General features: G+C 33.1%; 1 protein-coding gene across 2 annotated transcripts; it reads left to right on the top strand.

The window, feature by feature from the left end:
* The first annotated feature begins 1048 nt into the window (after nucleotides 1-1048).
* On the top strand, nucleotides 1049-10576 carry LOC107954279 (polyadenylate-binding protein RBP47B'). Of its 2 annotated transcripts, XM_016889786.2 has the most exons (8): nucleotides 1049-1814; nucleotides 2663-3149; nucleotides 4479-4552; nucleotides 4624-4754; nucleotides 8924-9020; nucleotides 9347-9505; nucleotides 9986-10086; nucleotides 10173-10576. In XM_016889786.2, exons 1-8 carry the CDS (start codon nucleotides 1680-1682, stop codon nucleotides 10258-10260), a joined length of 1272 nt encoding a protein of 423 aa, XP_016745275.2. In that variant the 5' UTR covers nucleotides 1049-1679; the 3' UTR covers nucleotides 10261-10576. The 2 variants fall into 2 exon arrangements, with proteins under 2 accessions (XP_016745275.2, XP_040952563.1); XM_041096629.1 differs by lacking the exons at nucleotides 9986-10086; nucleotides 10173-10576 and adding an exon at nucleotides 9740-9962.
* Nucleotides 10577-13754: the final 3178 nt, after the last annotated feature.

Here is a 13754-nt window from a genome sequence, read left to right as displayed (position 1 = left end):
TAAATTAATTTATTTGTTAGTACACAATTTTATAATAAAACATTTACATATATATTTATTATAATATTTTCAATATAATATTTCAAGTCCAAATACTATAGATATAGAATTTTTTACTTTTCTTTTCTTTTTGCATTTTAATACTATATCATAATAAATAAAATATAATAATAACAAACTTTTCTCACTAGATTCAATTTTTTTTACTCAATCAAATCATCATCTCTAATTTTATCCCATTATTAATGTGCTCACTATCATGTCAACTCTGAGTTATGATTTAAAATTTTTTCAAAATTATTTATTCAAATTTATATGAGGTGGATTTAATCTCAATTGATTAATTTCTTTAAAATTATATAAAATAATTACAATTACATTAATATATTCAAATGGATGTGGGATTACTGTTCTATACAAAATCTTTTTTCTTTTATATATAAAAAAATTTTTTTAGTAAAAAATGACTCGTTAAATCAATGACCGGGAGAAGAGTGCAGTTTGTTCATCATTCATTAAATAAATTATCATTACAAATCCAGTTATGTATCCAAATTAGTGGATTATGCCACCAAGTAGAAATATTCTCATCACTCAAAAAAATATAATGAACGAGTTGATTTTTTGATACCAAAATATGATTAAACTTAACAAATTCAAACTCAAAACTAAGAGAATTAATATATGAAATCAAAAGTTCCAAGCATACTATATGATCAACCTTTAGAACCTGTGTAACTCTCTTAACCATTGCACACCTAGAAGAATGAATTTAGCCTCCAGAAATGCTAAGAATTGAGCAAGTCTTGACTGCTAAAAAGTCCCCTACATCGCCATGTAGGACAGCCCCAAACCCAGCTTTCTCATTTAACCGATCAATGCACACACCAAAGTTTAATTTGACCATACTCGACTAAGGTTTGTACCACCTAGTTGAAGTGGAAACAACACCAAAATTAATTCCAGAAGAAGAAAATCCTTGCACCATATCATTTGCATGGTAAAATTAATTTAGGATGGATCAAATCTTCCAAAAAATGAGTACAATTCTAAAAGATTCCATATAGCCATGCGAAGCAAATTCACAACAATCTCCCTACAAGAAGCTGGTATTAAGTTGGTTAAAAAAAATCAAAGGCACCACAAACATAAGATCACTGCCAAAATAACATGAAACATCAATCTGAATACCAACCAAAATACGATATACCTACTTAGCTAGTAAAAAGTGATTAAAAGTTGGGAGATCACTCCGCTTGCCTTTGGAATGCACAATCGGTTTCATCCTGTGTCATCCCACTAGAACCCTTCTACCCTTGGATCTTCCTCTAAATTCCATCCTTACTGAAACTAAATGTAGCAGATTTTGATTTACCAAATTATACCAGTAAGCCTAAATAAACAAATATTTGATTGTCTCAAGCACCAATTATGTCCTCTGTTTCTCGTCCATGTCCAACATTAATTTGCATTCTTACTTATAGTAATAATAAAGCACTTTTATCCACATTAACATTCTAATAGAAGTATTTAACCGAATTTTATGAGGAATACCAGTTTACCAATATTTTTAATTTTTGAAGTGCAATCCTCCTCCTCCTTGTACCTCCATGCTACTTTCACCCCAGAATTTTTGTTAGTCTTATAAAAATAAAATGAAAAAATATTGAAGCAGAAGTATGGCGACGATAACAGCTACACAACACCACCACCATCCGACATCGCTAGAGGAAGTCCGTACGCTTTGGATAGGAGACCTCCAGTTTTGGGTCGACGAGTCTTACCTCAACTCTTGCTTTGCTCACACCGGCGAGGTTCCCCATTCTCTCCCTTCTTATATATTCGTAATCTTTCTCTATGTCTAGATCAGTCTGGGTTTTGTTCTGTTGGTTTTTTTGAATCTTTTTCTACAATTTTGAATCTTATATGAAGTTTTCTTATCTTCTTAACATTCTTTTGTTTTAGAGGAAAACCATAAATTGATATATTATTGGATCAAGAATCGAGTTCGATAACAATTCTATCAAATTATTGTAAAGTTACTCGTCAAATCAAGAAGCTAAAAGTTACCGTTTATGCCTCAAATTATAACTTGAAATTATTTTAATTGCACATCGCACTCGACGACAGGGGTTTTTTTCCTTTTTTTTTTTCAAAGCAATGTGATAACTGAATAATGATTTTAGTGTGTGAAAGCAATTTGGCTGCTACTGCAAAACCTAGGGGCCAATAGAGGTTTGTAATAACCTATAGCTTAATCAACCTGACTTGCTTTCTGCACCAGTATTTTGGATGAGCACAAAGAAAGTGTTTGGTTAAGAATCTAAGCAGTACTCGGTGGATCAGGCTTGTTGAATTGATATTGATTAGAAGATAGGATGTTCTATCCTTTATTTTATCTTGTCATGTTGCTTAAACCTCCCTTTTTATACATACCCATTGTTGATGTAAGCAATTATAAAACTTGTGGAAACTCTGGAACTTTTTGAGCATTGGTTACAGAAGCTCGCAATAATTTGGTTAAAGTTAAAGGTCAAGTAGCATCAGATGTTATCATTTGACAAAGTTTCATACTGTATTTGTTGCCTTCTTTTAACTCGATCATTGAGGTCTTTTAGTAGATGCTGGATTTGAGATGAACTATTATTTCCATTCTCTGCAGCTAGTCTCCATAAAAATTATTCGCAACAAGATCACTGGCCAGCCTGAGGGATATGGGTTTGTGGAGTTTGTTTCTCATCAAGCAGCTGAAAGGATACTGCAGACTTACAATGGTACAACAATGCCTGGAACTGATCAAATGTTTAGGTTAAATTGGGCATCATTTGGCATTGGAGAAAGACGTACTGATCCAGGGCTGGAGCATTCTATTTTTGTTGGGGATTTGGCACCCGATGTTACAGATTATCTATTGCAAGAAACCTTTCGAGCTCACTATCCATCTGTTAGAGGTGCCAAGGTTGTGACTGATCCAAATACTGGACGCTCAAAGGGTTATGGGTTTGTTAAATTTGCTGATGAGATGGAGAGAAATCGTGCTATGACTGAGATGAACGGTGTCTATTGCTCAACTAGAGCTATGCGAATTAGTGCAGCAACACCAAAGAAGACCACTGCTGGTTTTCAGCAGCAATATGCGGTTGCAAAAGGTCAGTCTTTTCCTTAAATTTGTTTGAGAAAAACCATTTCCAGATTTATTTACTTTCTTACTTGCTTCCAAAATCATGTTATCCTTCTGTGTTGTCCATTTCCATCACAGGGTTGTCCTCACATTTATGGTGCTAGCATTAGTGCCATTTTGAATAGAAAGGTTCATCATGCATGGTGAAAAAGAGGCACCACTTGATAAATTTACTACTGATTTTTATTTTATTTTTACTTTTTTTGGTGGTTTGGTGAACCTTCCATTAAAGAGTGACAAATGAAAGGCTTTCATGAAAGTTCTTGTAGAATCAATAATGAAGGTATCATATTGTACAAGTCAAATCATGAATTTTAATTGCATCCAATCTCCAAAAAGTTCCAATTATTTCAAACTTTCCATTTTTGAAACATAATATTTGTATAATCCTTGTGAACAAGATTGAACCTTATTCCATGGTATTTACATGCAATTCCACTTTTTTATTCTTAAGCATGTCCTCAAGCAGGGCTAGTTGATCCATGATTTATGTTTCATCTTTCATTGCCTACTTGTTTGTTTTGAAAAATATATCGATCAATTGCTTTTTTTCTGATTGAGATGTATGAATCCATGAATCAAATCTTATTCCACGATATTTACATGAGATTCCACTTTTTTGTTCTTAAGCAAGTTCCCAAGCTGGCTTAGTTGATCCGTGATGTATGTTTCATCTTTCTTTGCCTTTTTTTTTTTGTTTCGAAAAATATTCAATTCCAATTCTTTTCAACTGACTCTTTACTAATTGAGATGTATGGATCCATGAAGCTATATCTATATAGATCTTGTTAATTCTCCCCATCTGTGTTTGCTGTCCTATGAGTCTTTTCCATGTTGTGTACGGCATTGCCACTCCTTTTGGTAGCTTCCACTAACATAGAACTGAATTTGAATGCCATATTTTGATCTAGATGTTTTTGGTATGCCCTTAATAATCAATGAAATAAATATATTTTATATGCTTTGAAGATCATGTCCTTTTTTTGCTACTTTCAAAATATTACTATCCAACTATATATGTAATATATATCCCAAATATGTTTATGAATAAAACAAGTCATGCTACAATTCTTTCTTTTCATGGCAATTTAGATTTATTGAATTATTTTACCTTTTTTGTTAGTTTAGTTGAGATGTGAACATGATGAATATCACCATGTATGCTTGTTTGGGGTGGGTGGGCTAAGGAATTGAGTATTTGTGCCAATATCTTTATGTACATTGGTCTTTGATACTTTAGCTGTATTGGATATTAGGCACATGATGTAAAATACACTTAACCATGGTTTTTATGCAGCTGTATATCCAGTTCCAGCTTATACAACTCCTGTGCAGGTGCTCCCACCAGATAACGATAATACTAATACCACAGTAAGTGAGGTATACTCAAGTTATTTTAGAAATTATCTCTTCTCTTTGACTTACTATCCTATTTTATGAAGATTTTTGTTGGCAACTTGGATCCAAATGTTACAGAAGAGGAGTTGAAGCAATTCTTTTCACCATTAGGAGAGATTGTTTATGTCAAGATTCCTGCAGCCAAAGGATGTGGTTTTGTACAGTTTGCAACCAGGTAAAATCAAGTCAAACCATGATTACTCTGATTTCTAGAAGTTGTTTTCTACTTGTTTCTTTTAGGGGGTAACGGGATGTGAGGTAATCAATTATGAGCTATATATTTTACTTCATGATCTTTTTATCAGAATGAACCAAACAGATATTGAAAAGATTGCCTTTCACATGCACCATGGTCATTTTGAGTTCTTGGTCATGTCATTTGGATTTATGAATGCTCTTCAACCTTTATTTGACAACAGTCTAATAGATAGAGAGTCTTGGGAGGAACACCTTCATCACTTCAGTAAAGTCTTGGAACTCTTATGTGCTCATCAGTTTTTCTTTAAAAAGATGAAGTGCACATTTGGTGCTAAATAGATGGTATACTTGGGGCACTATTTAGCTAGTGGAGTTATAGCGATCCTAGCAAAATCAAGGTAGTAATATATTGGTCCCCAGTACATTCAACCAAAGCTCTTAGAGATTTCTCGGATTGGTCGGATATTACGAAAAATTCATCCAAGATTATGGATAGTTAGTTGCACCCTTGACTAATTTACCAAAGAAGAATTCTTTCCATTGGAGTTTCAAAGCTGTTGGATCATTCAATCAACTCAAGGCTACTCTCTTCATTGCCCCTATCCTTAGGTTGCTGGATTTTATACACACCTTTATGGTAGAATGTGATGCTTTAGGGAGAGGAATTAAAGCTTTCCTATGACACCCCATTGCTCTTTTTAGTTGAAAATTGTTAGATTGCCATTTCAAGTAACATGCTTATGAGAATTAATAGGATCGCCAAGTCAATCCAGAACTAGGCACCTTACTTGTGGGGCACTGATCACTGCATCTTCAAATATTTGCTAGAGCAACGGTTAACTACTTCCCCACAACAGCATTGTCATAGCAAGTTGATGGGATTTGATTTCAAAGTTGAATACAAGGTAGGAAAACTAATGTGGCAGATACCTTATCTCGTAGAGATGAAGAAGGCATATTTATGCAGTATCTAGTCCTTTAATTCCATTATTTGCTACAGTTCGAAAGGAGATAAATGCCTTGAACACTCTCAAGAAATGTGGACCAAAGTTGAGCAAGAGGCTCTCTATACTCGTGGGACCATTAGAGAGGGCCTCATTATGTACAAAGGTAAGGCATATTTCTTACTGACTTTGATGTGGAACCTGGTACCCGAATTTGAGATTGAAAGGATGAACTAAATTAAAAAACCAAAAAGGTTGCACCTTAAGGAAGTAGTTGTAGAAAACAATAACTAAATCTGGAAAATTTCAAATGTGGTAATCTATAAAGAAATCAATAATTTAAATAAATAAAAAGAGAAAATTTGGAGAGGAAAACTTGTAGAAATTGGTTTAAGCAAGGTTGCTAGAATGGTAACTAACTTTCGGTTTTCCTTGATCAATTAGCTTTGAAATATTCTGGAAAAGAATAATAAAAATATGATCTAAAGTTAGCAAATTTTCAGAATTAACGAAAAGAAAACAAAGATTGAATTGGAAGTGAAAGAAAGAAATCTTCAATTAGTTGCGATTTTGAGGGGTTTCTTGGAATCCAAGTATGGTGCTGCCGATTCATGAAGATAAACACTTGAAATTTCTGGAAAATTAAAGAAATATTAGAATATAAAGTAATTAAAACCCTATAATTAATGAAATAAGAAGGTGAAAAATAATGGAAAGATGAAATTGTAATAGAGTATGAATTATGGAAGATGGATGCATAATCGATGTCCACTTGAAACTGGAATAAAGATTCCAACAAACTCAAGTAATAGCTATCTTGGCAAATTGAGGAACTTAAGCATGCATCACACTAGAGCATGCCTTTATCTTGTACAAAAGAGTTCCACTTTCAGTTGCTTGGACCTTGATCTAGTACTGAGACCTTTAGGAAAAATTTGCTCTTTGTCTTGGACTTGATGAGACACTTGAGCAGGCATCACGCTTCCCCTCTTGTACTATAGTATCAACTTTGCATGGCAGCACAAATTAAGGGGTGCAAAGAACTTTGTAATGAATTTGTTGACTTTTATTGCAAAAGCAAGAAGATAGATAGTCAAACTTTTGTAGAATCCTTAGCCACCTGTTAAAGGAACGAAGTAGAGAACTTACATCCGTCTTTTAGAGCCACCAAAAATTCCTACCTACATTTGGAGTGACATTTCAACAGATTTCTTTGTCGGTTTGCCAAAATCAAGAGGGAAGTTTTTATTATTTGTTGTGGTTGATGGATTTGCCAAATCTGTATTTCTATGGCTTATCCATCCACCGCTATTACTATTCTCACATTTTTTAGCAGATTTTTCGTTCACCAACAATTTTTGGAAGGAATTATTCAAATCAGGCAGTACTTAATTTTACCATCAACAAAATATGGTTGGATGAAAGTTGTCAACTGCACAATTGCAATGTCTCTTCATTGTTTTGTAAGAGACAATCCATGAAGTTGTATTAGGTGGATTCCTTGGGCTGAATATTGCTACAACACTGCTTTTCACACAACCCTCAAAATTTCACCTTTTCAAGTAGTCTATGGTCGTGATCCTCCTCGCTTACTTTCTTACATTCCTGGGTCTTCATGAGTCCTTAATCAAAAGGGATGAGATGTTGACTGTAATCTGACATCACTAATTGCAATCGTAGAATCACATGAAGACTACTTATGACCAAGGCCACCATGATCTTGAATTTTTTCTAGGAGAATGGGTTTGTTTGTGCCTACAACCCTATGACAGACTTCATTGAAAGGTAGGGCACACTCCACACTCTCACCTAAGTTCTGTGGACCTTTCCAAAACATATAGCGAGTTGGCCTTGTGGCCTATGAGTTGGACCTCCACCTACTAGCAAGATACATAATGTGTTTCATGTCTCTTTCAAAGTTTTTAAAGAAAACCCCAGCTTCCAGTCCTAGCATGCCCCCACTATTGGATGGCAAAAAAAGTCCCCAACCTTAGCATGTTTTGTGGTCACACCTCAACCGTAAGTGAGAAATTCTAAGCAAAGCATGACTACTAATGATGTTACATGGGAAATTGTTCCAGAATTCTAGAATGCTTACCCTCAATTTGAGCTTGAGGCAAGCTTTTTCTCTAGGGAATAATGTTAAGCATGCATTTGTTGATCAAGTCCACAATTGAAGACAAATAGCAAAAAAATTTCCCAAATCAAAAGAATTGGCAGCAAGAATCAAGGGATTAAGAAGGATTTGACCAAACCTAACCTATGCAAATCTGAATTTATTTTGCTAGCAATTTATCTCCTATATTTCTGCAATTTTATTAATTTTTTCCTTTTTAAATGATGTAATATAAAGGCCGTCAACAAGGGTAAATCCATCCCCTTAGAGGAGGATCTTTCAGAGGAGGATCTTTCAGCTGATCGTTCTATGAGTCAGTCCTATTCTTGTGCACACAAGCGAAGCACATTTAGCTGATGCTAAGTTTTATGCAGAAAGTGTTAAAAGAAAGAAAATTGCTCAATCTGTGAAAGCATGAGTTGAAGAAATCAAAGAAAAAGAAGAGGAATTTGGTTTTCTTCACTAGTGAAGATGATGAAATTAATCGAAGTTAAAAAGAAATAATTCTTCCCTCACTAAATTGAAAGAATCAAAAGTTCTTAAGACTCAATTGAAATGATTTGTTAGGCCATTAGAGGAACATCCTATCAAACATTAGGATTACCTTCTTGGTCCTAATCACTATGGACTACTTGTCGAAGCTAGATATAAACAAGAGAATGTTGCAAATTGTTTTGAAAGACAGAAAAGCCAAGCAAAGCAATAAAGTTCAAACAAGACCTGTCAAGTCTAGTGAAAGAAGACTAATCATGTTGGAACTTTTAGGGAAAGACTTGGATTTTCTCCATTGAGATTAAAAATTGATGAGATGCATATATGTGGAGAAGGTCTTGAATAAGAAGATTTAGTTGAAGAAAAGAATCCATGATTTTGACACAAAAATTGTGTATGGACAGCTATAGTTTTCTTTCCCATCAGACATCAGTTGAATAAAGATGAAAGATTTAGCTGTAGAAATAGTAAATTGGATTGATAGAGTGCTTTTATCTTGGTGCTGTATATTAGTCAAAAATTTCAATTTTCTTCCCTTTCCCTTTGTCAGATATAATGCTTAATAACTTGACTTTCACTATTTGTCATCCGCAGGACATCTGCAGAAGAAGCTATACAGAGAATGCAGGGGCAAATGATTGGTCAACAAGTTGTTCGCATTTCCTGGGGTAGGAGCCCAACAGCAAAACAGGTGATATTTCATAGATATCAAATTCACTATTTGATTTAGTTATATGAAAAAAATTGATATTGGTTTTCTTTGTTTCCTCTAAAAACATCCTCCCCATCCTCTGCAAAAATAAAAAGAGAAAAGCTGTTATTTTATGGAAAAATTGGATAAAATGGACGATGGATGAATATATAGTAATAATAGCTCATTAATTTGTCATATATATTATTTAAACTGCTATTACACGTAAGGTTTAGATGAATATGGTGTCTATGGTCGATATTCTTTTTGAAGTTATGCTTGTTATGCTTGCTTTACTTGAAAATAATTGGCATTATCTTTTTTAGGACTTACCTGGTGCCTGGGGTACGCAAGTTGATCCAAATCAGTGGAGTGCCTACTATGGCTATGGACAAGGATATGATGCTTATGCTTATGGAGCTACCCAGGATCCGTCTCTGTATGCATATGGTGCATATGCTGGATATGCCCAATATTCTCAACAGGCAAGATATTTTGATGCATTAGTGCATTGTATCTAAGAATTTTCCATTAATGTTGTCTCATAAAATGTTAAATATCAATATTACAAATAATTTGAACATGTTGGCAGTTATCTTAAAGAATGAATAATGCAGGACCAGGGTATCACTTCATGAAGCCAAACATTTGTGCCACTGCTAGTTTGGCACTTTCCAAGCTTTATTAATGATATAGGTTCATTTAATGTGTTTTTATAGAATCGAGAGAATCTTCTCCACATTTACATTTCTTACTCTGTGAAAACCACATGCAATCCACCGAGAAGGTTTGAAGTGTAAATTTTGTTCCAGTTGCTGAATCTGAATGCCCTCAAGTAAAAAACTAACTTAAAATTTCATCAAGTAACTTGATATTTCTGAATGTCATTAGGATAGTTGCAAAAATTTGAATGAAACCTAAATCTGCTTAATATTTACTACGAGATTTATGATTTTGATTTGCAGATTGAAGGTTCTCAAGAAATGGCAGCTATGACAGCTGCTGTCCCAGGTGTAGAACAAAGGGAGGAGTCATACGATCCATTGGCCACACCTGATGTTGATAAGTGGAGTTTCTCTTCTCTGGCTCTATGATTAACTCTGGGTTAATTGTTTCTTGGAAAACTAATTCAACTCTAATTGTTATTGCTAGGTTAAATGCGACCTACCTCTCTGTTCATGGAAGTGCCATGGTAGGTCGGCCCTTATGGCTGAGAACCTCCTTTTTGCCACAAGCTTGAATCTATTCTTTCCCCGTCTCTTATACATGGCTGATCATCAGCACCTCATGTGGTCACATGCATCATTCTCGCCTTTAGTTGGCTATAATTCTTCTGACATGAGATAAACAAAAATGATTGGGTTTCTAAAGCCTGATGTTTTCTGTTCACATTCGGCACAACTGTAATTCCATGGAATTCCCCTAGGATGAATATCGACATATTTCTATATTGTAGCTTTTACTATTTGTTTGACATTTTTCCAGAATTGGTCTCGATATGTATTCATGTGCAGATTAGATAATCTTAAATGAATAGGAAAGAATAATAACATCAATTCGGGGTGGAGATTTTAAGCTTTTCTTGATGGTTTTCAAATTGTTCTTACTGCAACTTGTGAGTGAATGAAAAACAAGAACAGAAATACCTTACGAAATGGTAAGAAGCTCTCTTTATACCCTCGGCAAAGCCTGTTTTTATGGGCAAAATATTCAGTCGATTCTATAAAGGTTCCAAAATAGACTGCCTCAGTTTAATCCACAAAATATGTGATAGCCGAATGTAATACCACATACTTAGCTTAGATGTTATGGTCGAATCATGTGAAATTATATACGTTTATTCGAAATTTAGAAATTTAAACTTCGAAAATGCAACATAAAACAAAACTTGATATGATATTTTTAAGTTTCAGTGAAAAATACTTTTAAAGTTAACTCATTTTATTTGCTGAAAATGCTTATAAAATCAGCGGAAATTTTCAAGTTAAGCATAGTTTTGAAAATTGTAGTTTGATTTTGAAATTCAATGTATTTCAATTTGAAATAAAATATTCTAAATAAGATAAGGTAGTTCAAAACAAAGAATAAAAATTTGAAACAAATAGCATTCCTCAAAAAGTCCAAACAGTCTAGTTGAATATAATGCTTAAACTTAACAAAACATAAAAACAACAAATTTTAATCGAGCTCCTGCAATGCCGATCCATCCTAAGTTTGTTGATTACCTGAGAGAAAAACATACAAAAAGTGAGCTTACGAGCTCAGTGTGTATAACATTCCAAGCAACTATTTAGATATATAAATTAACAAATACATTATCAAATGCACGACCAGATATAGAATCACATATGTTTTCTTAATCAAATACAAAATCACATGGATTTTCAGAATCAGATGCAGATACATATTTAGATGTATAATCAAGTCCTACTCCCATCTGTTACATACCATCTCCGTCCATCCCTACACATCAAACATGGTATCAAGTACCCATCAAACCCCACACACCAATAAGTGAACATATGTCACTTTTCAAAAGTAGTGCAATCAAACTGCTAGATAATAATATGTGGTAAACAGCCAGAACAAATATATGTGATTGAGCCACCAAATTAGATATATGTGGTTTAAAACCACCAGAAAAGGTAGATAATTAAACTATTGCACTTCCTCTGTCACATCATATCCCACCCCAATGCACATATAATACTAACAGATATTTAATATACAGATGTGATGCATGCTTTTCACATTTAATCATGCTATTAGAATTGCCAAAATGCAGACCATACATATATATTTCACATACCATATTCACATCATATACATAAGTATACTATGAGATATCATGTTTTCAAGTCTAATTTAAGCAGTATGAACCCTATGGAGAGGCTATTTACAAACTATAGATCAATACAACCTTAGGTGAAAATTTTTAGAAAAATGGATCCACGCATGTGTGGGCCCATTTTTTGAAAATTTCCCCTGAGTCGAATTTATATATTATGTGAGTTTAGCTACTCTGTAAGGTCCCTACTATATAAATAGGACTTGAAAACATGATATCTGATAGTATGATTTGTAAGTAATGTGGAAAGGTATGTGAAATATATATGTATAATCTATAAATTGATAATTTTGATGGCATTTTTTTTTTGCTATGTTCTATATGAGTATATGATGTCTGGTTATGTTAATTTGTATATATTTGAATATGCTATATGACCATGCATGTGACTTCAATGGCAAAACAAATTTACTTTTGTTGAAATTTGTGACACATTTGTTCTGCAAAGTGCGAAATTTCATGCCTCTAATTTTTGTTATTGTACAATTGCATGTCTTACATATTTTTCATTTAGATTCTATTTATGCATGCCATGCCACATTGCATGGGTTGGGATAATATGGTAAGGAGAAAGTTCTGACAGTTTAATGATCTGCATGATCTGGTGATTTAACCACATTTCTGTTATGGCAGCTTGACTGCAGTTATAGTGGCTCGACCACACATTTCTGTTTTGGCAGCTTGGCTGCAATATAGTGGCTTGACCACATATATATGATCTAGTAGTTTTAACAGCAACTCTAGTGGCATTATCCACAATTATCTGTTGGTGTGTTTTTGGATGAACGAGTTCTCGGAAACTCTAATTTGGTGTGTAGCGGAATTGGGTAGAAAATTTTCTGAAAAATCCGCATTTTATTTTTTGGAAATATTACATCAACATAATTATGCATGCACAAATTTTGTAATTCGAGTTTGATGAAATTCTCTATGACATTTTGATTTGTTTATTATGCTATTTGTGTTTTCTCAGTAATTTAAGCATGGTGGTTCATGTTTTATTAAATTTATTCTGGACTTTCTAGACTTTTTGGGTTGTAAATCTATTTTAGACTTTGTTTTGTTCATCGATTTTTGGTATTTTTAACATAAAATTTTGAAGTCACACGAGTTAACAAATTGAATTTCATAACTAAAACTCTAAAAATTTTCCGCTGCTAAACTAAGAAAGTAATCAAATGATTTTATTACAAAATAAGTGATTTCAAGTATGAGATTTTTAAAGAATGCACAAAAGGTTTAGCTAAAGACTATTGTTTTCTGCCTATTCATTTTTTTGAATCTTTATTTTCCAAATTAAATAAATATGTTATGAGAACAAAGGGTTAAGGTTTTGAAAATCTGTCTGCCGAGTGTGGGGTGTTACACATGGTGGGCAAAATAAAAGTACGAAACTATAAACAAAACCACGAAAATGTGGACTAGAATTAAAAACAAAATAAAAGTACAAAAAAATATTGGAGAAATTGCGACCAACAACTAACCCGAAGGCCGATACCACCCCACCGCCGAAGCAAAGATTTAGTTTGAAAATTTTGAGAATTTATTAAATTAGTTTTTAAAGTATAAATATAGAAAATTAAAATATAATTAAATATATAAATAAATGTTGAATATGCGTATATGAAACTAATAATTCAAATGGATCAGTAGTATATATTAAATTTATAATATTTTTATAATATTAGTTTTTGTTTAAATTTTTTAATGAATTTATTCCAAAAAATTATTAATTACAAAATATTTTTAAAAATATTTAACTAATTTAAAATCAATTATATTAATGTTATTTTATATTATAAATATTTAATAATAAAATAATACCATAATTCATAATGGTTTGAATATTAATATTAATATTTTATAATGTAAATAACATTATTAAT

Source organism: Gossypium hirsutum, chromosome D07 (assembly GCF_007990345.1).
Source record: "Gossypium hirsutum isolate 1008001.06 chromosome D07, Gossypium_hirsutum_v2.1, whole genome shotgun sequence".
Taxonomy (NCBI): domain Eukaryota; kingdom Viridiplantae; phylum Streptophyta; class Magnoliopsida; order Malvales; family Malvaceae; genus Gossypium; species Gossypium hirsutum.
Note: the sequence above shows the minus strand (reverse complement) of the source record. Positions and strands in the feature narration are given on the sequence as shown.